Here is a 24353-nt window from a genome sequence, read left to right as displayed (position 1 = left end):
AGTTCGTAACCAGTTTATAATAGAAATAAGGCTCATCTGGGTTTGTGATGTATGGCCAATATACCACGGCTAAGACTGTGTCCAGGCACTCCGCGTGCAAGAGAACAGCGCTTAGCCGTGGTATATTGGCCATGTACCTCACCCCCTCATGCCTCATTGCTTAATTAGTGCAGTATAACTCCAGTATGCTGCAAATGCTGCCTCCAAAAGAACACTATTTTTTTACTGCAGTAATTTTGCAGTGTAACTGCAGACTCTGCAGTGCGGTACACTGAATTTATTCGGCAATTACTGAGTCCAAAATGCCACAGTCGACTGCAGTTACTGCATTTTTACTGCAGTTTCAAAACTGCTATATTTTCTTGTAAGGGTTACTGCAGAAGAGGTACAAGGTGTGATTAAAGAAAGACTCCTGTCCTCCCAGGCCTTCGGCCTGGTGTAGGATCAGCTAGGGTCAAAGTAGAGGAATGGAGTGATGATTTTTAAATATTAAATAGTGGTATATAGGTGTAGGGTTAGTTGGTGGTGCAACTTTTTTCTTTTTACAAAATTAAAAAAGTTACGTAATTGACCACACACTACCACACAGTAGGTGGCGGCATGCACAAACAAAATGTGCGAATGCCATGATACCAAAGAAGAAGAACGAAGAGACGCTTTCTTGCTACGGCGTCCTACTTCCTTCTAGAGCACATGGAGCCGGTGACAAGACTGAACCGGTTCCTACGTCTACAGAAGGCCGGTTTCAGCTGGCGTGTTTCCTTGGAGACGGCACCTCTATAAATACGGTCGTATCGAAACGTTGGCTTCAACTTTCCAGTTGTAATTCAGTTAGAGAGCGCGACACAGTTTCGTGACAGACTCGGCTGACGAGGAAAAACCAAGTCATATTTTCCAGGATTCTGGTCTAATGGACACACTCTTTGTAAATGCTTTTTAAGGTAGGCCTTCTTCAATAATGTATTCTACATTTTCACGAATTAATTTATTTTAAACAGGTTAGCTAGGTAGGCTATCGTATTCATCCATGCATTGCGATATCCACGTTGGCTTAGTCAGATCGTGCCAAATTGTGTTTAGCTAAAGTAATATTATGGTTATGCCATATTTAGCCTCTTCGCTCATGGAGACCTGTAACGTTACATTGATCTGTGTAACAGTACAGGTCTCCCGGAGCGAAAAGGATATGCCACATCGTGCAACGTTAGAGAGAAACGTAACGCTATCTTCTACGTTTTTGGTTTAATGGAAGTGATGGGTTTGGAGCAGCCCCAAGGGACGCCGTGTATACTTTGGCGAACCTGGGGTTGGGTTTGAAGTATGGTTTGGACCGCGGGAATGAGATTGGCAAAGAAACTCGGTGAACGTTTTTGTTACATTCGTGAACAACTCCCAGTCCCCACACACTGTCTTTAACTAGCTTGCTAAAATATATTTTATGATGAAATGTGTACCGGTAACATTGGGCTACATTGACGAAGCTCGTGTGGCCATGCTGGCATGGCGTGAATGAATAAAGAATTTTGGGCCGTGTTCGAGCGCATCAAAACGGTGATGTATCATGGGTAAATTGTGACAGACTAACAGATCTAGAAGTTATATTGAGGAGTAATTACTTATGAAGCCGGGTGATTTGGAGATCGGTCAGTCTCGACTCGCCTTTGAAGTCGGCTGCAATGTCGAATGCGCCCATTATAATGGCGCGCCAAGCGGATAAAATGCTGATTGGTTCAGCCAAGAAGCGTTTGTTTTGCGTCAGTCTTTCCTGATTGGTTCCTTTTCATGCCACTTAACGATTTAGCCACTGTCTCCCTGCTATTTGGATACTTTAGCCGTGTCCTTGTCATAGAGGCGGTTCCTCACTTGCTGATTAGTAGAGACTTGTCGAGAGACGTTGTATCCGTTTGAGACCCGGATAAAAGATTGCCCTGTAGTCCGCCTTCTCGAGGGTGTGGTTGTTCAACAAAAAAAATCCTTCAGATTGTCCGATAATGTAAAAAAAAAAAAAGTATATTGGCCATTAATGCTCTCTGATAACACTTGCGATGTTAACAGTAACTGCTTCTCAGTCATACTAGGCTATATGATTATCTAAACTGTTAACGGGCTGGTTGAATGAATTATGGAAATATCCATTAAACCCTAACACAGCATAGACACTGTCCTGTTTTAATGCTACTGTATTTTCACACATTTGAGCTTTCTGTTTGCAGAATAATCGCTTTAGGAAAGCGCACACTGGCTACTCTGCAGGCCCCGGCCTAGAGTCTTATCTGAAAGGCTTCAACTTCACTGGTGAACCACCGTGGCTGCTCTGCACCTGATTAAACTACTTTGCCAAATTCCATCTCTTTCTTGTCCAAGTAAGGGTTGCTTTCCAACATGCATGTCACAATATATTCTAGAATAGATGTTATAGTACAGGCCTATGAGCAACTGGGGTTGGTTGAAATTGGTGTACTGTATCTCTGGGAGTAATGCTACTAATTTAGGCATGTTCCAGATGACAATGTGCAATTTTGTACAAACATTTTACTATCAGGGAATTGCCCTTGTAAAGTGTGCAAGTCACTGAGTCAACATTGATAGGCTATTCCTTGAACAACTAGACCACTGATAAACTAGCCAACATTGGGAAACAAGTGTTTTTGGGTCTGTGCTAAGATTTTAACTCTAATCTCCTTTCTCCACAGTTCTTTTGTGACAATCTTTAAATATTTTCTTCGACCATGAACACTTTTGCTCCTGATTTTGTCTTCCTGGAGGAGGGGTTCTGTGCCCGTGACATTGTTGAGCAAAAGATCAACGAGACATCCATGTCTGTAAGAACCACTTCCTGTTGTCTCTGATTTTGGTGTGAGAAGTGTGATTTGATGACGAGGCATTTGTCAGTGTAAGATGTATTTCTTATTCGTTTGCGTCTGTGTCTTTGCCCCTCCAGGATGATAAGGATGCCTTCTACGTGTGCGACTTGGGTGACGTGCTGAAGAAGCACATGCGATGGGCGCGTGCCATGCCTCGCGTCACGCCCTTCTATGCTGTCAAATGCAACGACAGCCGGGCTGTTGTCACGACCCTGGCCTCCTTGAACGCTGGCTTTGACTGTGCAAGCAAGGTTTGTCTCTTTCTAAACCGCTCCTGACTTGAAATTACCTTGACCCCCTCCAAACCCTGCTGCCCTGTGACTGCGTTTCCTGTACTGACCCAGTCCGTCTTTGTCCCATCAGACTGAGATCCAGATCGTTCAGTCTCTGGGTGTGGACGCTAACAGGATCATCTACGCCAACCCCTGCAAGCAGGTGTCCCAGATCAAGTATGCCTCTGCCCACGGAGTGCAGATGATGACCTTCGACAGCGATGTGGAGCTCATGAAGGTGGCTCGGTACCACGACGATGCCAAGTAAGAGGCCTCCACCCCCTTTCTTTGCCACACTGAAAACACTTGGATTTGTCAGGAACTTATTTGGCTACTCTAGAAAAGTACACCTCTTACTTATCTCTCCTTGTCCAGACTGGTACTGCGCATTGCCACAGATGATTCCAAGGCAGTGTGCCGGCTGAGTGTGAAGTTTGGTGCCACCCTGAAGGCCTGCCGGGGCCTCCTGGAGCGGGCTAAGGAGCTGGGCCTGGATGTTATCGGGGTCAGCTTCCACGTGGGCAGCGGCTGCACTGACCCAGACACCTACAGCCAGGCCATCTCTGACGCACGCTGTGTCTTCGACATGGGGGTGAGTTGCCTTTTCTGCTTTAACCTATCACCTGAAAGGGTCCATTTATAAAATGTATCATTAACCTGGTAAGTTTGGTTCGTTTCCAGTGAAGGGACGCAGTTGGACCGCAGCGGTAGGCCTAACTCATCTTTGTTGGTTTGTTTCTTCAGGCTGAGGTGGGATTCAACATGACCCTCCTGGACATTGGTGGTGGTTTCCCTGGGTCTGAGGACACCAAGCTCAAGTTTGAGGAGATCACAGCAGTTATCAACCCAGCGCTGGACAAGTATTTTCCTGCCGACTCTGGGATCCGGATCATAGCCGAACCAGGCCGCTACTACGTGGCCTCTGCCTACACCCTAGCTGTTAACATCATTGCCAAGAAGGTTATCATGAACGAGCAGTCTGCCTCTGACGGTAAGAGAGAACTCGACTCAATCCGCAAACTTGTGGCTACTGCTTGATGTGTGAAATAAAATTGCGTCACGTAACTTAAAGTTAGCAAAGTTTCATTCCTCTGTGCCCCTACAGAGGATGACGATTGGACCAGTGACCGGACTCTGATGTACTATGTGAACGATGGGGTCTACGGCTCCTTCAACTGTATTCTATATGACCATGCTCACCCCCTGCCTACCCTGCACAAGGTACGATGATTGACACTCACACACTTCATTTCAACCAAACTCTCACACACAAAGCACATTTTGTAAAATAAGTTTGACTATTGTTTGTTAATCCCTGCTCTTATCCTCCTACAGAAGCCAAAGCCAGATGAGCGTATGTACCCCTGCAGCATCTGGGGACCAACCTGCGACGGCCTGGACCGCATCGCTGAGGTGTGCACTCTGCCGGACATGCATGTGGGAGAGTGGCTGCTGTTTGAGAACATGGGGGCCTACACCGTGGCTGCCTCCTCTACCTTCAACGGCTTCCAGAAGCCAGACATCTATTACACTATGTCCCGCACAGCTTGGTAAGTTATTGGAAATGTAGTAGAATTATATGGACACCAATTGAATGCGATTGTGGCTGAATGTTTCCATACAGTGGTGTCTCATCAATCCTCAACCTTCATTCTGATTCTAAATCGCTCTTGTCCTGTGTAGGCAGTGCATGCAGCAGATCTGTGCCCAGGGGATGCCCGTTCCTTTGGAGGAGTCGTCCTGTGTGACATCCAGCTGTGGCCATGAGAGCAGCCTGGAGCTGCCCACCAAGCCTTGCCAGACCCGTGTGCTCTAAACACAACACCAGCATAATCTCATACATATCCACCACACACTGCCACTCTACGGGCCCAGTAGCCTGTGTTATTAATTTCCTATTCAGTTTTTTTTTTTTAACTCATACCGTTGAAAGGCCAGTTACTTGACTGGAGAATGAGGGGCATGTTGGTGCACATTTCTTACTTTTCTGTATGAAAGACAGATCTAATCCTGAGCTGAGGCTGAATCTCTCAATGTCTAGGAGGGTTGTAGTCCTATTGTTACGGGGGTCTGATTGGTTAATGCCTATAACACCAAGGTTGAATGTTCATTTATTTTAGGGGCCACAGGATTCCTTCATTTGCACTGAGCTAAGTCGCTCTGAATGAGAGCACTTGTAAAATGACAATGTAAATGTTACATGGCGGTGTTGTAAGTGGTTTTTCTCTCCAACTCCTAGAAGGCTCCATTTCAGTTGACTCCACTACCACCTCTCATGACTCTAAAAGGGCTGTTTGAGTGCTGATTACTTTGCCGGGTAATGGCTGCTACAGATATTTAATTTTCTCTGAATCCTCTCAGTGTAGGGACTCAACATGCAGACTGTCCCTCTTCTCCTTTTCTGTATTTAATGTTTTTTTTTTTTTGCTGGGTAGTACATCAGTTAATAATTATTCATGTTTAAGATGTATACGAAAGAGATGGGATTGCACATTTGTATTGCTTTCCTATGGAAACTTTTTATTTTGTATTTTAAATGTAATTCTATATAAATAAAATGGGTGCAGAGCTGAGTAACGTTGTGGTCCTTTCTGGGGGGGAAAGGCAGTGTCCGTTGGGTAGAGGGACTAGGACACTGGATAACACACCTTCAGGATATTACTACAGTAGTGATTACCTAACTAGACTGAACAAATACAAATGCAACAATTTCACTGAGTTACAGTTCCTATAAGGAAATCAGCCAATTGAATTAGGCTGTAATCTATGGATTTCACATGACTGGGAATACAGATGCATCTGTTGGTCACATACCTTAAAAAGGGATATATGTGGATTAGAAAACCAGTCAGTATCTGGTGTGACCATTTACCTCATGCAGCACATCTCCTTCGCATGGAGTTGATCAGGCTGTTGATTGTGGAGTGTTATCCCACTCTTCAATGGCTGTGCAAAGTTGTTGGATATTGGCCGGAACTGCAACACGCTGTCGATCCAGAGCATGCCAAAAATGCTCAATGGGTGACGCCTGAGTATGCAGGCCATGGTGGAAGAACTGGGACATGTTCAGCTTCCAAGAATTGTGTACAGATCCTTGCGACATGGGTCCGTGCATTATGGCAGCGGATGCATTGCACAATGGGCCTCGGTTACAGTACGTGTGCATTCAAATTGCCATAATGCAATTGTGTTTGTAGCTTATGCCTGCCCATACCATAACCCCGTTGGCACTCTGCTCACGTTGACTTCAGCAAAACGCTCCCCCATACGTGGGGTCTGCGTTGTGAGACCGGTTGGACGTACTGCCAAATTCTCTAAAACGATGTTGGAAGCAGCTTATGGTAGAGAAATGAGCATTCCGTTCGACATTAAGGAGTCAGCATGCCAATTGCAGAGACATTTGTGACCTTTTGTCCCCAGCACAAGGTGCACCTGTGTAATAGTTATGCTGTTTAATCAGCTTCTTGCTATGCCACACCTGTCAGATGGATAGATTCTCAGCAAAGGAGAAATGCTCACTAACGGATGTAAACAAATGTGTGCACATCATTTGAGACAAATACGCTTTTTGGGCATATGGAACATTTCTGGGATCTTTATTTTAGCTCATTAAACATGGGACCAACACTTTACATGTTATTTTTGTTCAGTGTATATATAAAATTCTGAACTGATGAGGGGCAGCAGTGGCTCGCAGGTGTAGTATCCATGTCAGTCCACGTAGTTATACTACTTAACTCTTACTGCACTATGAAGAAATGGTTCAGCGTTTACCTGGTTGCTAAAATAGTGCGCCTAATTTCAGTTTGTGACAAAACAAGCAGTCATTGTGTAGAGAATTATTGTACCAAATCACTTAAAGTATTTACAAGCAATATGCTGGTAGACTCACAATTTCATAGACTCGTTTGAGTAAAAAATGTTGAAGACACTTAAAATCTCAACTAACATCACTTTAATACCATTGATACTTGAAACACTGACAGAAACTTTGGGTGTATTCATATAAAAATCACTGTTCAATGACATTCAAAGAGACAAAGTTGGTATCATTAGAAAGCAGAGATTCTTTTCAACAGCATGTCAGACTAAAGTCAATACATTTTCATGATCGGCATCATTGATGACCTGTGTCGTAAAAACAAAATGGCTGTTGAAAGAGAAGTTCCCTCTTCCTACCTACAGATATCAGTCACTTTCCATCTGTGTGTTAGGGGCCCAGAGGACCCTTCTCTTCGCCCGTGACGAACAGGTGTACAGGCTTCTGGGACTGCAGCATCTGAGCGGCCCTCTGGGCCCCGGTGATGGCAGCAAGGCGCTGGGCGTCATAGCATGAGTAGAGGGCTGTGCAAGTCCAGCTAGCCTCCTCTCCTTGGCCCCCTGCCTGCAGCATGTTGCACACCTCACTGTAGAAGTGAGGGTAGGAGGGCAGCCCATAGAAGATCAGGTTCTGGATTCCCTTGATGGTGTATCTGATAGGGGGTTGACAATAATTCAATGGGAAAGTTCAATGCAACACTATTATACACAGCTGGACAACTTCCTGTTTACAGACAACAAAAATTGCCTGACATTTAAAAACGGAGCACCACTTTTACCTCTTGTAGAAGTGGAAGCGTTCGGTGAAGAGAATAAACTGTTTATCTCCCTTCTGGAAAAAGTGCCTGGCACGGGACACCTCTGACTTGGTCGAGTACTCGCATATGCTGGCAAAGTTGATCTCCTCCTTCTTCATGTAGTTGCGCAGTCGGACGTAGTCGAAGTATGAGGGAACATAGATGAGTGTGTGGGACATGACTGAGTCCCTGTACTGGGGCAGGACCTTGTCCACAAAGAATTGGAACCTGCCAAGGAAAATGGGGTTAAATTAAGAAAAGGTTTATTCATTGATTGATTTTAAGATGTCAGTATAACATTTAAGCACAATAGGAGGTACTCAATGACTTCCAATTGTTTACAATGACATTTCACTATAATAAATAAACCATGAATTTCCCTCTGTAGTCCAATCTGATCTTGTGGTATTAAAATGTTCCACTTGCAGAGTAGGGTTGATCTTGACTTGGAATGCATTAGTGCAGTGCGCCCTCTAGTATTCACTATGTGTCTTACACCGGGGCTGTCTGTTGCAAATCTGAGACTTCACTTTTTATTTGCTGTAGGGTTGGGCTGGGTAGACCTGTAAAATACAGTATGCTACTCCAAATATCGCGATATCCAATATAATCGGTTTGCACCGTTAATGACTAGATAATTCCAGACGGTGCATTTTTTGTTCTTATTTACAATATCATAGATGCATTCTCTTTTTTTTTAAATTAGTATTGCGAAAAAATATGCCTTAATTAATTTAGATTTCATTTTCAACATATTGATAAAGCCTAACTGAAGTTCAAACAGAGTATAGTCTTGCACATCACAATATATTGTCAAGCACTTCACAATATATCGTCAAAGTAAAATATCACAATATCCAATTTAAACATACATCAACCCAATCCTAATTTCCTGCCCAGATTACATACCATCGTAGGATACTGCTGAAGAGTACAGTGTGTGTCTTTACCTTGCATCCTGGTCCATGAAGCTGTTAGAGTTGATCATCTGGAAGACATGAGGGAGCTGAACCAGAACCTGGCAGATAGAGCCTGTTATAGGCATATTCTTGGTGGCAACCTGGAAAAAGAATGTGGAAAACATGACTTTCATAATACTCAATTAACAATGTTTCTAATGGCATATAACTCATTAGTTGAGGCCACACAGGCTAAGTGCACACTGACCTGGCCGCGGTAGTTGAAGCAGTGCTTAGAGATGATGTTGTTGATATGTGGGTCCTGGATAGAGCTGAACATCAGTGTCTGGCGATAGTACTTGGCCCAGTTGTTCAGGTTCCACATGCGCACCCTGGAGAAGTCCACCCCATGGGGGTCCAAGGGCTGCAGGTTCAGATGCTTCATCACATGCTGGAAGAAAGCACAGCAGGGATTGTGGTTAAAGCAACACTGAAAAGTTCTGTGTTGTAGAAGGTCCCTTTATACAGGAAGGTAATTCACTAAAATACTAAAAGGGCAGCCTGTATAATGCCATAGCGATACTTCCCTGAATTATACACATTTACAATAGTAGAAGTGGATATTTTTGGCTTGGTTTAACATTGTCCTTATAGCAGAACCTGATGAAATATGGAGGCAACTTAAAAAAAAATATATAATATTATTTAACCTTTATTTAACTAGGCAAGTCAGTTAAGAACAAATTCCTATTTTCAATCACGGCCTCGGAACAGTAGGTTAATTACATCTAGACGTTCCGCTAGCGGAACACCTGCTCCAATATCCAATGATGGGCGTGGCGCGAAATACAAACTCCTCTAAAATCCGAAAACTTCAATTTTTCAAACATATGACTATTTTACAGCATTTTAAAGACAAGACTCTCGTTAATCTAACCACACTGTCCGATTTCAAAAAGGCTTTACAGCGAAAGCAAAACATTAGATTATGTCAGCAGAGTACCCAGCCAGAAATAATCAGACACCCATTTTTCAAGCTAGCATATAATGTCACAAAAAACAAAACCACAGCTAAATGCAGCACTAACCTTTGATGATCTTCATCAGATGACACTCTGTTTTCGATAAAGAGGCTATAGAAGGCCAAGAAATGGTCAGAGAGGGCACTTCCTGTATAGAATCTTCTCAGGTTTTGGCCTGCCAAATGAGTTCTGTTATACTCACAGACACCATTCAAACAGTTTTAGAAACTTTGGAGTGTTTTCTATCCAAAGCTAATAATTATATGCATATTCTAGTTTCTGGGCAGGAGTAATAATCAGATTAAATCGGGTACGTTTTTTATCCGGCTGTGAAAATACTGCCCCCTATCCATAACAGGTTAACTGCCTTGTTCAGGGGCAGAACAACAGTGTTTTACCTTGTCACCTCGGGGATTTGATCTTGCAACTTTTCAGTTACAAGTCCAACGCTCTAACCACTAGGCTACCTGCCGCGCCCAACTTAATCTAGGCTACTGTTTATCAACCCAGCCAATAGGTAACCCTAACACTATAGGTAACCCTACCTAACCACACTAGCAGGTAACCCTAACACTATAGCTAGGTAACCTTACCAGTAGGTGCTCCCAGTTCTGCATGAGGAAGACGTCGGCCTGGTCCACCACCAGTATCTCGATGGAGGACAAGAAGTCGTAGTCCCGCTTGGCCTCGCCCTCCACCCCCAGCACCGTACGCAGGCCCAGCGGAGACGCTATGATGATGTCAGAGGAGTAGAAGGGTGCATAGAGCCGAATGCTTCTCCTCAAGATGGAAACTCCTGGTTTGAAGAGGGTGGGGTGAAAGGTCGGTGCAATCTACTGTGAATGAATGTCTATGTTTTGTGTAAATGTACAAAAAAAAAGGTATTTTATGGAAATATAAACACGACAACAAACATTCTCAATGAGTTTGCCTGCAGTGTAATACACATCCTATTTGCTTGCTGACCTATCTTGAAGTGATCGTCGATGTTGCCAGAGAAAATGGCGGTGTAGTCGTCTGGTCTGAAGAGGTTGGGTGGCGTGTCCACTGGCTCCTCTCCAAATTCGTCCTTGAACCTCTTCTTGTTGCTGACATCCATCTTCCTCCCCTTGGTCTCCAGGAGGTTGATGAGGGTCTGGACCACCCGCAGCGCTCCGTCTCGGAACGGCACCAGGATCAGAACCTGTACACAGATCCATGAGGGAACTGATTACAATATCTTGGTGGTGAAAAGGGGTAGACTAACCAGATGTGTAAACAACATTCAGTCCCTCCAACCGAGCTGGACTACTAATCAGCACACATTGCTGCTACTCTGGATAGGGACTTAGGACAAAGTACACAAGTAAACAGGTGCCTTACCTTGGGTCGGGTCAGGCCTTGGTCCCGGGGCTCATCCTGTGGCTCAACTTCGACCTTGTTCCCCCCGGCCTTGTCCGCGGCTTGGTTCTCCCTCGTCTGGGCATTATGACCCAGAACGCCGGAGTTGGCCTTCAGCACGTGGTTGAGTGCGTGGAGGCAGTAGGCACTGCGGACCTGCTGGCCCTCGGTGAGTGGTGAGCTCTCTGGGAAGTACACGTCCCTGTAGGAACCCATGAGAGACAGCAGCTCCAGCTGCAGTGGACTGACCTCCTCCACAGCCCCCTTAGGGTTGGAGGTGTGGTTCAGAGACGTCCAGTTAGTTTCCAGGACTTTGTGGAGCGCCAGAGGCCTTTTGTCTTTCTCCTGGCCGGCAGGACCAAACCTCTCCAGAGGGGAGGAGCAGAGGAGGGTGCCCAGTTTTGGCCACTGTAGTGTGATTTATGTGGGGAAGGGGGTGGTGAAGGTGGACATGACGAGAGGTTACACAATATTGTCTGTAAAACTTGAATAAACAAGAACACATAAAAATGTAATTAAGCTCAGATGAATGTGGGCTTACCTTGACCTGAGCCTTGGCCTTAGTGCCAGCAGTGATCCGTTTTACGTCCTCCTCACTAATCTCTGTGTCAAGGTGCAGCTTAAAGGAGTCTAAAAAAGATGGGAAACACACTGAAGCATTGCCTTTTCACTCCAAACTCACCTTCAGGAGTTGGTTGCTGCACTGAGCTATGAATAATTCCAGAGCTGGATAGTGGATACAAAACCAGAATGAAGGAAGATTAAATGAAGTAGAACTACATTTCTCTCAATGTTTGCTTACCTTCCTTGTCCTCTTGTTTAGCAGTGCTCTCTGCACCCTCCTGTTCTCCTTCTCCAGAGAAGTTGTTCTCCAGACAGAACTGAGACTCATGTTCTTTGTCCTCAAACTCCACTCCTCCCGCTGTTTCATCCTCCATAGCGTCCTCACCCCCTTCATTTGGTCCTGCTTCCCCCTCATCTGCCTCTTCTGGTGTCACAGTCAAATTATTTCCTGCTTCTTGATATTCCTCATCTCCATCACTTCCTTCTAAAATCAAGGAGCATAGAAAATTCAAAATTCTGATCTGCAATGTCACTCCATGACTGTTCTAAAGACAATCATGATATAACCAATACTCAATATATCTGTAAGCAAAACTATGCTTCAATCAGTGTGCACTTTGACACTTTCACTTGCCTTCACTGAGATGCTCTTCTACCTCTTCTTCATCATCTACACTCTCATCTTCGCTTTCGTGGTCTGCAGGGCTGCTGAGAGTAGACAACAACTTCTGGTATGCTGACTTGTGCTCTGGTTCGTTGTCCTCGTCACTTTCAGCACTGGACTGTACTGGGCTGTCTGGCTGTAGAAAAGAGAAAACACATTTACAAAAAAACGCTAACTAGCCATTGAAAGTCAGATAAGCTAGTTAGTCGACGAGACAATAACGTTAGACTTACCAGATCCAATATTTGTGTTTTCTCCGCCTTTTCTGTGACTCTAGAATAAATAATTTAAAACATCTGATTTATAAACGTGTACTTTATTCTATGCAGGGTCAAGTGATTAGCATGGTTAGCTGTTTGCTAGCTAGTTACGTTAGCTATAGTATAGCTAATTGAGGAATACAAGTCACAGTGAATTTCAATTGCTGCATACATATCATGGAATGGATGCTCCTCCCCAAATTCTTTCAAATGTTTCTTCTGCTTTTTTGATAAATTATTGAAGATCTGATTCTTCTGTTTTCTCTTCCCCATTGTTGACGGTTCAGTCACTAGATAGCTAGATAACTTTAGCTTGGTCGGGACACACGTGTGTTTGGGTTTTTTCGCAGATCAATAGCGTCACTTCCGGTATTCAAATTAAAGTGACAATCCAATGCAGTCAAATCAAATCAAATTGTATTGGTCACAAACACATGGTTAGCAGATGTTATTGCGAGTGTAGCGAACTGCTTACGCTTCTAGATCCGACAGTGCAGCAGTATGTAACAGGTAATATCTAACAAATTCCACAACAAATCCTAATACACACAATCTAGTAAAGGAATGGGATGAGAATATATATATATATATATATATATAAGTATAAAATATATGCATGAGCAGTGACAGAGCGGCTAAGATGCAATATATAGTAAAGAATAGATAGTGAAGGATGCAGTATACAGTATATACACATGAGATGAGTAATGCGAGATATGTAAACATTCTTAAAGTGGCATTATTAAAGTGACTAGTGTTCCATTTATTAAAGTGGCCAATGATATCAAGTCTGTAGGTATTCAGCCACCTTTCTGTGCTAGTGGTGGCTGTTTAACAATCTGATGGCCTTGAGATTGAAAAACAGCTTCTATCTCTCTGTCCCAGCTTTGATGCACCTGCACTGACCTCGCCTTCTGGATGATAACGGGGTGAACAGGCAGTGGCTCGGGTGGTTATTGTTCTTGATGATCTTTTTTGCCTTCCTGTGACATCGGGTGGTGTAGGTGTCCTGGAGGGCAGGTAGTTTGCCCCCGGTGATAAGTTGTGCCACCCTCTGGAGAGCCCTGCGGTTGTGGGCGGTGCAGATGCCGTATCTGGGGGTGATACAGCCCGACAGGATGCTCTGTGATTGTATGTTGATGGCAGCAAAGTTTTATATGGGAAATATTTGATCAACGCTCTGATAAAATACTCCACTTTTCCCCTTTCTCATGGAACCTTCTCTTGCTACCATAGAGAGATGCCGCTATAAAAAACAGATGCATCCTTGCCAACATTATAATAGGTCATCAAAGTTTTAATCTGCTGAAGCTTTCATGTAGGATAGGTGGTAGAGGTAAGGCGTTGGAAAGTGAGGGCACAAGAACCGATAGGTTGTTGATCTGCAGTGACCTCTCAACTAGCTGTTGCCTATTTGGCCATATTTGAACAATTCATTAATTATGGGGATATCAGTTGAATGTTTGCTTGTTTTAGCTGTTACCGTGGCAGAACTTAATTCTTTGTTAACCATTTTGGTGTCTAGTTTTTTTACTCAGACCATTTTGGACTTTTACTTGTCATTGAAGAAAATGAACAATGGCGTTGGGCGGTAGGTGGCCAAAACGGTTAGAGCGTTGGGGCAGTAACTGAAAGGTCGTCTAATCCTGAGTCGACAAAGTGAAAAATCTGTCGGCTCGGGGACCCTTGCTCCAGTGTCGCCGTTGCTAATATATGGCAAACCCTGGCTTTGACCTCAATCAATTCAATTCAAGGGCGTAACGTTTGCTTCCAACTCATACTCTCAAACACGTACATCCCCTGAACGCAGCTCACACTCTCAAACACATAGATCCCCTGAACGCAGCTCACTCTCCAGATCCCAATCACCTGAATTCTGATCACCTGTTCACACACCTGTATGTCATTATCACACTCTATTTAGTTCAGTTCTTTGCACCCCATCATTGTGACGTATTGTTTGTTTTGTGACACACTTCTATTTGGAGCGCTAGGTTACATTGTAATGTAATCCTCCTGTGTATGATGCATTTTGCCTATTCCCTGCCTGTACTTTAGCCTATCGGATTTCCTGTTACCAACCTATTGCCTGATCTCCCGGACGATGTTACTAGCCTTTTCCCTGCCTGTGCTGTTGCCTTTTTGGACCCCCTGTGTATGACCTTCTGCCTGCCCCTGGACCCAGCTACCTGCCTCCTCCTGTGGTCCTTTACCAATAAACACTTGCTGTGCCCTGCTCTTGAAACCAGCTCTCTGTCTCCCATCGTACTCATTACAAAGGGGCTTTATTGGCATGGGAAACATATGTTTACATTGCCAGAGCAAGTGAAATAGTTAATAAACAAAAAATTAACAGTAAACATTACACACAAAAGTTCCAAAATAAAAAAGCCATTTAAAATGTGTTTGTCTATTGTTGTGACTTAGACGAAGATCCGATCAAATTTTATGGCCAATTTATGCAAAAATCCAGGAAATTCCAAAGGGTTCACATGCTTTTTCTTGAAACTGTATATTGACTACATCCGTCCTAGCTCACTCATTGTCTTAATAGAAATTACGGATTGCCTCTTATCCGCTTGTCGTCCCCTTATGCCATAGTTTGTACATCTCAATTGTAAGTAGAAACCACATTTGTTTAAGCAAGTCAGCCATATGTTTTTTTTTAAAGGCAGTAAATGAGGCTGAATGAACTGTTTTTCTGCCAGACAAGGCTCCGCTGATAGCCAGGCGTAGCAGTGGTAAGGTGTTGGGACTGCTGTTGGGACTCTGCTGTTGACACAGCTTTATGTAGGTCCTAACAGTTTGTGGGCACCGTTTGTCACTGTTATAGTGCAATTCATGTATTGTTTAGTGTTGTGTTGTGGCTTTGCTGGGTGATCGACTACCGACTCCATATTAATGCCCATGCTTTTAAAATGAGATGTTCAGCTAGCAGGTGTTCACATACACTACATAACCAAAAGTATGTTTTACTCAATATATACTGCTCAAAAAAATAAAGGGAACACTTAAACGACACATCCTAGATCTGAATGAATGAAATAATCTTATTAAATACTTTTTTCTTTACATAGTTGAATGTGCTGACAACAAAACCACACAAAAATAATCAATGGAAATCCAATTTATCAACCCATGGAGGTCTGGATTTGGAGTCACACTCAAAATTAAAGTGGAAAACCACACTACAGGCTGATCCAACTTTGATGTAATGTCCTTAAAACAAGTCAAAATGAGGCTCAGTAGTGTGTGTGGCCTCCACGTGCCTGTATGACCTCCCTACAACGCCTGGGCATGCTCCTGATGAGGTGGCGGATGGTCTCCTGAGGGATCTCCTCCCAGACCTGGACTAAAGCATCTGCCAACTCCTGGACAGTCTGTGGTGCAACGTGGTGTTGGTGGATGGAGCGAGACATGATGTCCCAGATGTGCTCAATTGGATTCAGGTCTGGGGAACGGGCGGGCCATAGCATCAATACCTTCCTCTTGCAGGAACTGCTGACACACTCCAGCCACCATCCGCCACCTCATCAGGAGCATGCCCAGGCGTTGTAGGGAGGTCATACAGGCACGTGGAGGCCACACACACTACTGAGCCTCATTTTGACTTGTTTTAAGGACATTACATCAAAGTTGGATCAGCCTGTAGTGTGGTTTTCCACTTTAATTTTGAGTGTGACTCCAAATCCAGACCTCCATGGGTTGATAAATTGGATTTCCATTGATTATTTTTGTGTGATTTTGTTGTCAGCACATTCAACTATGTAAAGAAAAAAGTATTTAATAAGATTACTTCATTCATTCAGATCTAGGATGTGTTATTTTAGTGTTCCCTTTATTTTTTTGAGCAGTGTATATATATTTTTTTAAACACTGGATTACTGTAAAACCTTCTTTTTTTTTTAACTAAATAAAGTTGAATAGCTTTTAAACATGGTCTTTGTTGGTTCCATAATTCAAATTTAAGTCAGTGTTGCCTTTTGACACAATGTAACATTTCAAATGACATTTATTGGCACATTCCAATGCACAAATGTCAACCAATCACACACCCAGATTACATTTTTCACAGTGTAAAGTAACCCCCATGAAGAAACCAAGTCCCCATTTCAAAAAAAGAAAGGAATACAACTCTATATAATTATAACTCAATGTTATTTTCACACCCATATATCGCACTGATACCCATATGGGACACGTAGTGCCTCAGAAATGGGATCTCTGACAGTCAGCGACAGTAGTGGCCTTTAGAACATTGTTAGCAAGGCAAAGACTCCATAAAGCAGGGCACAGGGGTACGCTACCAACAGCTGCTGGCCCTCCATAGCCAGGGTGGAGATGAAGATCTTGGAAGCTGAGAAACTGCACCAGCCAATCACCAGCAAGGCCAGGATAGTTCCAATGATCCCTCTGGACGGAAATCAAAAGTCAGATTTAAAAAAAGTTACAACAAAGGACATGACAGAAAATAAATCAAGATGAGCCAATCTTAGTTGTTTTACACAATATTATTTAGGCAACCTTTTTATTTTTTCTGGACTGGATAGGCCTACTCACTGTAGGGAAAAGATGACTGCGAATGCCGATAGTGCCACCATGGGTAGGAGGCAGTAGCCCAGAACGCTGGCTACACAGCCATAGGACACAGTCAGGGAACTCAGCAGGGTCAACAGGGTGTACATCGCCATGCAGCCGATGGCACTGATCCCATAGACATAGCCAAAGTGGGATTTGCCTGCCTACATAAAAGAGTAAATGCTTTCAGTACATGCACATTTACATAGCTACAAATGCTTTTTTTAATTTTACTAGTAAGTTAAGAACAAATTCTTATTTTCAATGACGGCCTAGGAACAGTGGGCAGAACGACAGATTTGTACCTTGTCAGCTCGGGGATTAGTCCAACGCTCTATCCACTAGGCTACCCTGCCGCTCCATTTGAATAGTGTCTCATGATGACTTGGCTGTGAAAACGTGCAGCACACACACACGGACATGAGCTGCTCCGGAGGTTCCTCACCATAAGTAAAGTGGCACCCAGAGCGATACAGAACAGAATAGGGCCCGTCAGGTCGGTCTCATTCATGATGCTGCCATCTGCTGGCATCATAGGGTTCAGCACTGTCAACGTCTTCTGCCATATGTGTTCAAAATTAATGCCAAGCTCTGCACAAATACAAAACAGAGGAATAAAAACAGATGTGAATATGAGAAGACACATACACTTTCACATTGAAATATGTTACTTATTTAATTTGACGTCTGTTAAAGATTTCATCCGGAGGTAAAACAATGTGTTGAATAAACCAACAGTTTAGAGCAGTACTAGTGACTCGGGTCTTACCCTCCAGCAACGGAGGCTCCTCTTCAAATGATCCGTCTGTTCCAGCTGTGTTTTGATATGTCCCAGCAGGCTTTGAAGGCTGGAAGGCCTGGCCCGTAGAGGGGGTGAACACACCAGGCATGGACACATCTATGCCACTAATAACAAAACAAAAATCTTACTGGCTAAATGTATCTACTTTCCTTCCAAAAAAGTAGGGGACGATGTGAGGGATGTGCCCCCATTGTACATCTCCCTTTCTATCATGACATAATGCAATTGACCTTCAGAGAACAAAATTATATATTATGAGTTAGACTTATTAACACATTCAAATCTTCCCAATCCCAGTTCAAAAGTTGAATGAAGAGTTCTACACCACCACTCAGGAATGCAGAGTTTACCCCATATACTTACTCATCCTCATTCTCTGGGTTATGGTCATAGCCATCGCCATAGTCGTAGGCCACCTGTCCCTGGTCATCGATGTAATACCCTGACTGGTAGAAGTCCTGTTCAAATTGCTGAAAGTCCCCCATTGCTATAGAGTAGGCAGAGATGATTAAGATAAAGATCATGTCTGTAACAGTAGAATGAAGTGAGGGGCTAGCCTTTTGAGGAGTGGTGCTCAGTTTGAGTCTCACATATCACAAAACCTAGTTGTCAAGCAAATCACCATTATATAAACTACAAATGATAATACAAATAGCTATTGCGCTTTATCCTTTGGTCAACAGCATACTCACACTACAGCAGAAAAAGCAAGCCAGATATCCTTAAGATTTCACTCAAACTGCTAAGGCAAGATCATATTTTGTAACTGGGATTGCTTATCTCAGTAGAATGAGGTCTCATCAGCACATACTTGATTGGATCTGGAGGCCTGTACCAGCCCATTGAAAGTCTGTTTACAGTCACAGCACCAGTGGCCTAGTAGCAACACTAAATAGACATGCATAAGAAACAGCCAACAGAAATATGTATGCCTGTGAAATCAACCAGTCTATTCACTTCATTAAAGTACAATCACACCCCACACAGAGCCTTATTGCTAAATTCAGATTTCAAACCTTGAGGTAAATTCTCAGCAAGACCTCTTATTATGTTGTCAAGGGAGAGTTTGGGAAGAAAAGTTGACGCCTATGTGGGGATGTACTATAAATAGTTTACTATATTTAAACTGGGGGAATAACAAACCCTGAGAAGCAGACTAAGTAGCCCACTTTCTATTTAATCTATTTCTTAATTGCGCTCTTTTTTCTTTTTCATTCAGCTAGGTTTGGTAATAGGTATAATGCACATTACATCCATTCGCAGAAATGCAATGGTTTTGGATACTCGGCGCTACAGAACACAATTAACAATTTCCACTACTGACAGGACCCTTAATTTGAAACATTTTCGAACAGCGTAACCCGGATGTTGCTGGCTCAACATGGGTCAAGTCAAAGATGATCTATTATATTGACAAGATAGTTGAGTGACCGCTCTAACAAAGGCAATACATGTCCTCAAAGATGGAGGAGTCAATGCTATCCCGAATCCTTGGGACGTCCCTACCCCATTGAAGTTTACATTTAAAATAGTTACGGTAAGGGTTATGGTTAGGTTTAGAGTAGGGACGTCCCAAGGGTCGCAGATGGCACTGACTTGACCAAAATGGAAGGCAGGCGGCGAGATCAGGTGGGACCATTCTAACCAATTAGAGGGCAGATACCCGTGTTACATGCACAACTAAGTTGTTTTTTATCAAATTTGCCGGAATTCAATTTGCATCCACTTATATTAGAACATTTGTAAGAGCCTAAACATTACGAAACGTATATTCGATCAAATAAGCCTTACGTAATTCGGCACTCTCTCATAGACCATACAAAAAGGGCTTATCGCACGCAGTAAATCCTCTCGCTTTGCCTCTTCCTAGCGGAACAAGTCAGTCATGTGATTTCCTTGTGCTCAAGCGGAGTCAGAAAAGGATCGAAGATTTTGTTCCAAGTAAAAAATAAGGTAACTAATACAGTGCATTTTAAAAGTATCTGATAAAGATCGTCATACCTTGTAGCTAGCTAACATTCAGTAACCTTCCTAAACACAGTAACGTTATCAGCTGATTATAGCGTACTGTAGCAAGCTAGCTGTTAACAAGTCAGGGGAAGCTTGGGAGAGCACAAAAATACCTGCTGATATTATTTAGCTTTACAGACACCCTTGCCATAATTCAGTTCTCTATTTTAGTAATTGACGGAATAAAATAAGTTTCCACCATGGCTGATGTAAGTATCAATTCTTTGACCACAATCACTAATTAGCTATATCCATCTAGCCAGATGAAGCTATAACTAACTACACTCGTGTAGCAAATGGCTATCTGGTCTAACACATTAACATATTTGTTGCAGGACTTGAAGAGATACTTGTACAAACAGCTACCAAGGTATGTTTGTTGTATGATTATGGTGTGTTCATTGTGATTCTTCTGTTGCTGAAACCTAATGAGTTAATTTGACTCGACGAATGTCATGTGTAGCAGCCTAAACTCCACGGTGACGGATGTTTCTGAACTCCACCAACCGAGTGGAGCAGAGACTAGGCTTTGTGCAATTCAGCACCAACTACATTGATTTGTCCAAGGTCAATAATGAAATGCTTACCTTGTATTTATGTTTGTCCTCTGTAGTTGTGTTTTGAAATCCATATTTTTCAAAACGTTATCAAATACAGCCACCGACTTTGCAAATGCGCATGTGCCAACAAGGAAACAGTCGGTGGTTGTATTTGATTAATGTTTTTTAAGTATGGAGGACAAACATAGGTACAAGGTAAGTGTTTCATAATTGACATCTTTCAAATATCGACCTTGGGCGACTCAATGTAGTCTGAGCTGAATTCCATAAAGTCTGGTCTATGCTCCACTCTGTTGGAGTTCATTAGAAATGTCCCTCACATGGACTGGCGTTAAGTCAGCTATGTCAAGTGCTGCTCTCTTCTTATCCACCAGTGTTGAGGGTCTTCATGCAATTGTAGTGACAGACAGGGATGGTGTCCCAGTTATCAAAGGTAGGTCTCCCTCACAACTGTTTTTTGTTCTAAACTAGGTCATTTAGTTGACCTCTTCTTATCCATGTTCCAATGTGTTGTGCTCAGTGTACCTGATATTTTATCCTTCAGTGGCAAATGATAACGCACCAGAATATGCTCTACGGCCAGGCTTCCTCTCCACCTTTGCATTGGCCACCGACCAGGGCAGTAAGCTAGGGCTCTCCAAAAACAAGAGCATCATCTGCTACTATAACACATACCAGGTAAGTTAAATCTACAACTAAAAATGGACATTGTTGCCTGGGGCGACTTGGTGATTAGTTGAGTCAGGTGTTAGTGCTGGGCTAGAATAAGTGTACATTCCCAAGGGCTCCCTGGGAATGGCTTGAGAAACACTGACCTACAGTGTATTCGGAAAGTATTCAGACCCCTTGACTTTTTCCACATTTTCCATTACAGCCTTACTCTAATGGATTAAATTGTATTTTCACCTCAATCTACACACAACCTATAATGACAAAGCAGAAACAGGTTTAGCCATTTTTTTTAAAATTATTAAAAATAAAAGCGGATATCACATTTACATAAGTATTCAGACCCTTTACTCAGTACTTTGTTGAAGCACCTTTGGCAGCGATTTACATCCTCACGTCTTCTTGGGTATGATGCTACAAGCTTGGCACGCCTGTATTTGGTGTTTTTTCCCCCCCCATTCTCTGCAGATCCTCAAGTTCGGTCAGGTTGGATGGAGAGCATCCCATCATCTTTCCCTCGATCCTGACTAGTCTCCCAGTCCCTGCCACTGAAAAACATCCCCACAGCTTGATGCGGCCACCACCATGCTTCACCGTAGGGATGGTGCCATGTTTCCTCCAGATGTGACGCTCTGCATTTAGGCCAAAGAGTTCAATCTTGTTTCTCATGGTCTGAGTCCTTTAGGTGCCTTTAGGCAAACTCCAATCGGGCTGTTGTGTGCCTTTTACTGAGGAGTGGCTTCCGTCTGGCCACTCTACTATAAAGGCCTGACTGCTGCTGAGATCGTTGTCCTTCTGGAATGTTCTCCCATCTCCACAGAGGAACTCTGGCAGTGACCATCAGGTTCTTTGCCACCTCCCTGTCCAAGGCCCTTCTCCCCCCAATTGCTCAGTTTGGCCGAGTGGCCAGCTCTAGGAAGAGTCTGGATGGCTCCAAACTACTTCCATTTTAAAAAGATCTGGGCCACTGTTCTTGGACCTTCAATGCTTGGTTTTTGCTCTGACATGCACTGTGGGACCTTCTATAGACAGGTGTGCCTTTCCCAAATCACGTCCAAGCATTTGAATTTACCACAGGTGGGCTCCAATCAAGTTGTAGAAACAGCTTAAGGATGATCAACGGAAACAGGATGAACCTGAGCTCAATTTTGAATCTCAAAGGGTTTGAAAACTTATGTAAATAACTTTTCTGTTTTTTAATTTTTATATTTAATACATTTGCAAACTTTTCTAAACCGGTTTTCACTTTGTCATTATGGGGTATATTTAATCCATTTTAGAATAAGGCTGTAATGTAACAAAATGTGGAAAGTTGGAATATTTTCCGACTGAGGTTGTGCCTTGTTTGATTGCCTGTCCTTTTGCCAGATTGTGCAGTTTAACCGGCTGCCGTTGGTGATCAGTTTCATCGCAAGCAGTACTGCCAACACAGGTAAGATAAAGATCTCCCCTTATCTCCTCTGCATGAATGAGGATGAAAAGTACAGAATTCTGAAGGGTTAGCCGAGCTTAATTGATGTTGTTTGTAGGTTTGATCATCAATCTGGAGAAGGAGCTCGTACCACTAATCGAAGAGCTACGGCAGGTAGTGGAGGTTGCTTAGGAGTGTCACCTTGACGACAAAAGGACTGTTCTATGACAGAATCACCAGATGGTTTCCTTTTTCATGATCACAATGACATTTTTAATATCACTATCATGCACACGCACCCTCACACAAGGATGGCTCTGTTGCAGAAAGACTGATGCATGTTTGATAGTGTCTTGATGCTGTATTGTTTGTCCTTCATGTTCTAATACTTTAATGTTACCCCTTCCTAGCTTGTTTTTTGTTATTAAACTGAGTCATGTAGCATTTTCTTAAAATAAATATTAACAGTAGTCACCCTCATACTGTGTTATCTTGAGTAAAATGAAGTTCAAGTGAATGTCAACCAGCGAAAGATATCAGTCAATTTAGAAAAAGGAATTCCTGGAGGAACTGAAGTATGACAAAAAAATATATTTCTATAACAGGGCAAAGGCCTGCGGACCGTGATTTGATTCAATACAGCCAACGGAATCATGCGCAGATCACAGAATTTGCAGTAGTAAAGTTTTGAAAAATTAAAAGCCCAATGAATACTTGCCTTTGTAAGGCTTTAACTCCCACCGCTTGTGGGACATTTATTTTGAAGGCAATTATAACAACTGCACGAGGACAGACAGTGGCTGACACACGTCACAGTTGCACATTGTAGCAAGCTAGAAATTGCGCAAAAATTAAAGACAATGAAGGGTGTTCCAGCAAGTGTGGACATCAAAATATTTGAGGTACCAGGGAAAGCTGTGCGCAAAGAGAGCGTCGCTGTCTTGAAGGACTACAACTTATCCCGACACTTCCAGACAAAGCATGCAGAGAAATCGGAATATGTCTTCTGAGCGGAGTGCAAGTACATCGAAAGAGTTGCTTTCTCAGTTGCGAAAGCAGCAAGGACTTTTCACAAAATTGCATTCAGCAAATTACGGAATTGTCCAACAAAATGTCTAAGGTTAATCAATGTGGCAAAGCTGGGACTGAGTTTTGAAAAGTTATCCAGTAACTTGTATAACTTTCCAAAACTCAGTCCCAGCTTTGCCACACTTAACCTCCTCCAATATTTCCCTGTGGCTTTGCTTTTCATTGACCGCACTGAAGCAAGCTCCTCTGTCAGTCTGGGTTTATGCCTCGTAAGAATATCAACTGCGCCATGTCATGTGCATCACTGCTCTCATCCAGGGACAAGGAGAAATCATTTACCTCGTCTGTCAGTTGTTCCATATTCTCTGCGATGTCCTCAACATGCCATTGTGTGCCCAAACTTGACAGAAAACATTTTTGGTCTTTTGAAAAGGATATAAGATCAAGTAGCTGAGCAGAACCCAGATCAGAAAATTATTTTCCTGAATTGCATTATTCATCAGGAGGTGCTCTACAAATGTGTTCTGAAAATGAGTCATGTTGTGGATAGTCACTGAAGGGGTAAACTTCATAAGAGCAAAATCTTTAAACTACAGGCAGTTTGTCTCACTGTTGGAAGAGACAGTCGGGTCATGCAGATCTCCCCTTCCACACAAACACGAGATTGCTGAGTTCAGGGAAGATGCTTAAGAGTGGGACCTGAAGTCGGAGATTGCTGAGATTTTGCAAATGAAAATATGTGGATTTCCCTCA

The 24353-nt window shown here is 43.1% G+C and overlaps 4 protein-coding genes across 7 annotated transcripts; 2 read left to right on the top strand and 2 right to left on the bottom strand.

The window, feature by feature from the left end:
- The first annotated feature begins 635 nt into the window (after positions 1–635).
- Positions 636–5709, top strand: LOC106611136 (ornithine decarboxylase 1). Its single transcript, XM_014211026.2, has 10 exons — positions 636–941; positions 2214–2363; positions 2694–2822; positions 2942–3115; positions 3228–3400; positions 3512–3728; positions 3881–4127; positions 4242–4357; positions 4472–4686; positions 4820–5709. Exons 3-10 carry the CDS (start codon positions 2730–2732, stop codon positions 4950–4952), a joined length of 1368 nt encoding a protein of 455 aa, XP_014066501.2. The 5' UTR covers positions 636–941; positions 2214–2363; positions 2694–2729; the 3' UTR covers positions 4953–5709.
- A 1365-nt stretch (positions 5710–7074) lies between these two features.
- utp25 (UTP25 small subunit processor component) lies at positions 7075–12911 on the bottom strand. 2 transcript variants are annotated; one of them, XM_014211028.2, is made up of 12 exons: positions 12714–12911; positions 12515–12554; positions 12252–12417; positions 11856–12101; positions 11595–11683; positions 11036–11461; positions 10640–10856; positions 10267–10469; positions 8920–9102; positions 8703–8812; positions 7735–7980; positions 7075–7608 (listed from the first exon to the last, which is right to left on the bottom strand). In XM_014211028.2, the coding sequence occupies exons 1-12, from the start codon at positions 12812–12814 to the stop codon at positions 7347–7349; spliced, it is 2289 nt and encodes a 762-aa protein (XP_014066503.1). In that variant the 5' UTR covers positions 12815–12911; the 3' UTR covers positions 7075–7346. The 2 variants fall into 2 exon arrangements, with proteins under 2 accessions (XP_014066503.1, XP_014066504.1); XM_014211029.2 differs by having other exon boundaries at positions 11856–12098; positions 12714–12902.
- A 3624-nt stretch (positions 12912–16535) lies between these two features.
- zgc:123321 (Yip1 domain family, member 5) lies at positions 16536–19801 on the bottom strand. 2 transcript variants are annotated; one of them, XM_045723275.1, is made up of 6 exons: positions 19713–19801; positions 18285–18408; positions 17889–18025; positions 17565–17710; positions 17102–17283; positions 16536–16954 (listed from the first exon to the last, which is right to left on the bottom strand). In XM_045723275.1, exons 2-6 carry the CDS (start codon positions 18404–18406, stop codon positions 16792–16794), a joined length of 750 nt encoding a protein of 249 aa, XP_045579231.1. In that variant the 5' UTR covers positions 18407–18408; positions 19713–19801; the 3' UTR covers positions 16536–16791.
- lamtor3 (late endosomal/lysosomal adaptor, MAPK and MTOR activator 3) lies at positions 19605–23051 on the top strand. Of its 2 annotated transcripts, none has more exons than XM_045723288.1 (7): positions 19605–19874; positions 20103–20140; positions 20267–20301; positions 20866–20924; positions 21036–21169; positions 22529–22592; positions 22690–23051. In XM_045723288.1, exons 2-7 carry the CDS (start codon positions 20132–20134, stop codon positions 22761–22763), a joined length of 375 nt encoding a protein of 124 aa, XP_045579244.1. In that variant the 5' UTR covers positions 19605–19874; positions 20103–20131; the 3' UTR covers positions 22764–23051.
- Positions 23052–24353: the final 1302 nt, after the last annotated feature.

Source organism: Salmo salar, chromosome ssa09, assembly GCF_905237065.1.
Source record: "Salmo salar chromosome ssa09, Ssal_v3.1, whole genome shotgun sequence".
Taxonomy (NCBI): domain Eukaryota; kingdom Metazoa; phylum Chordata; class Actinopteri; order Salmoniformes; family Salmonidae; genus Salmo; species Salmo salar.
Note: the sequence above shows the minus strand (reverse complement) of the source record. Positions and strands in the feature narration are given on the sequence as shown.

What these genes read in the sequence shown, in the direction of transcription:
- zgc:123321 (XM_045723275.1), bottom strand. Translation starts at nt 18,406, where the DNA reads ATGGGGGACTTTCAGCAATTTGAACAGGACTTCTACCAGTCAGGGTAT. An exon ending in AACCCAGAGAATGAGGATGA is followed by an intron (nt 18,026 to 18,284) that starts GTAAGTATATGG and finishes TTTTGTTATTAG; the next exon opens with TGGCATAGATGTGTCCATGC. An exon ending in TGGGTGCCACTTTACTTATG is followed by an intron (nt 17,284 to 17,564) that starts GTGAGGAACCTC and finishes TCTTTTATGTAG; the next exon opens with GCAGGCAAATCCCACTTTGG.
- LOC106611136 (XM_014211026.2), top strand. Translation starts at nt 2,730, where the DNA reads ATGAACACTTTTGCTCCTGATTTTGTCTTCCTGGAGGAGGGGTTCTGT. An exon ending in TCAACGAGACATCCATGTCT is followed by an intron (nt 2,823 to 2,941) that starts GTAAGAACCACT and finishes TTGCCCCTCCAG; the next exon opens with GATGATAAGGATGCCTTCTA. An exon ending in GCTGTGTCTTCGACATGGGG is followed by an intron (nt 3,729 to 3,880) that starts GTGAGTTGCCTT and finishes TTGTTTCTTCAG; the next exon opens with GCTGAGGTGGGATTCAACAT.
- lamtor3 (XM_045723288.1), top strand. An exon ending in TTGTACAAACAGCTACCAAG is followed by an intron (nt 20,302 to 20,865) that starts GTATGTTTGTTG and finishes CTTATCCACCAG; the next exon opens with TGTTGAGGGTCTTCATGCAA. An exon ending in GCTACTATAACACATACCAG is followed by an intron (nt 21,170 to 22,528) that starts GTAAGTTAAATC and finishes TCCTTTTGCCAG; the next exon opens with ATTGTGCAGTTTAACCGGCT.
- utp25 (XM_014211028.2), bottom strand. Translation starts at nt 12,814, where the DNA reads ATGGGGAAGAGAAAACAGAAGAATCAGATCTTCAATAATTTATCAAAA. An exon ending in TAAACAAGAGGACAAGGAAG is followed by an intron (nt 11,684 to 11,855) that starts GTAAGCAAACAT and finishes CATCTTTTTTAG; the next exon opens with ACTCCTTTAAGCTGCACCTT. An exon ending in CGCTTCCACTTCTACAAGAG is followed by an intron (nt 7,609 to 7,734) that starts GTAAAAGTGGTG and finishes ACCCCCTATCAG; the next exon opens with ATACACCATCAAGGGAATCC.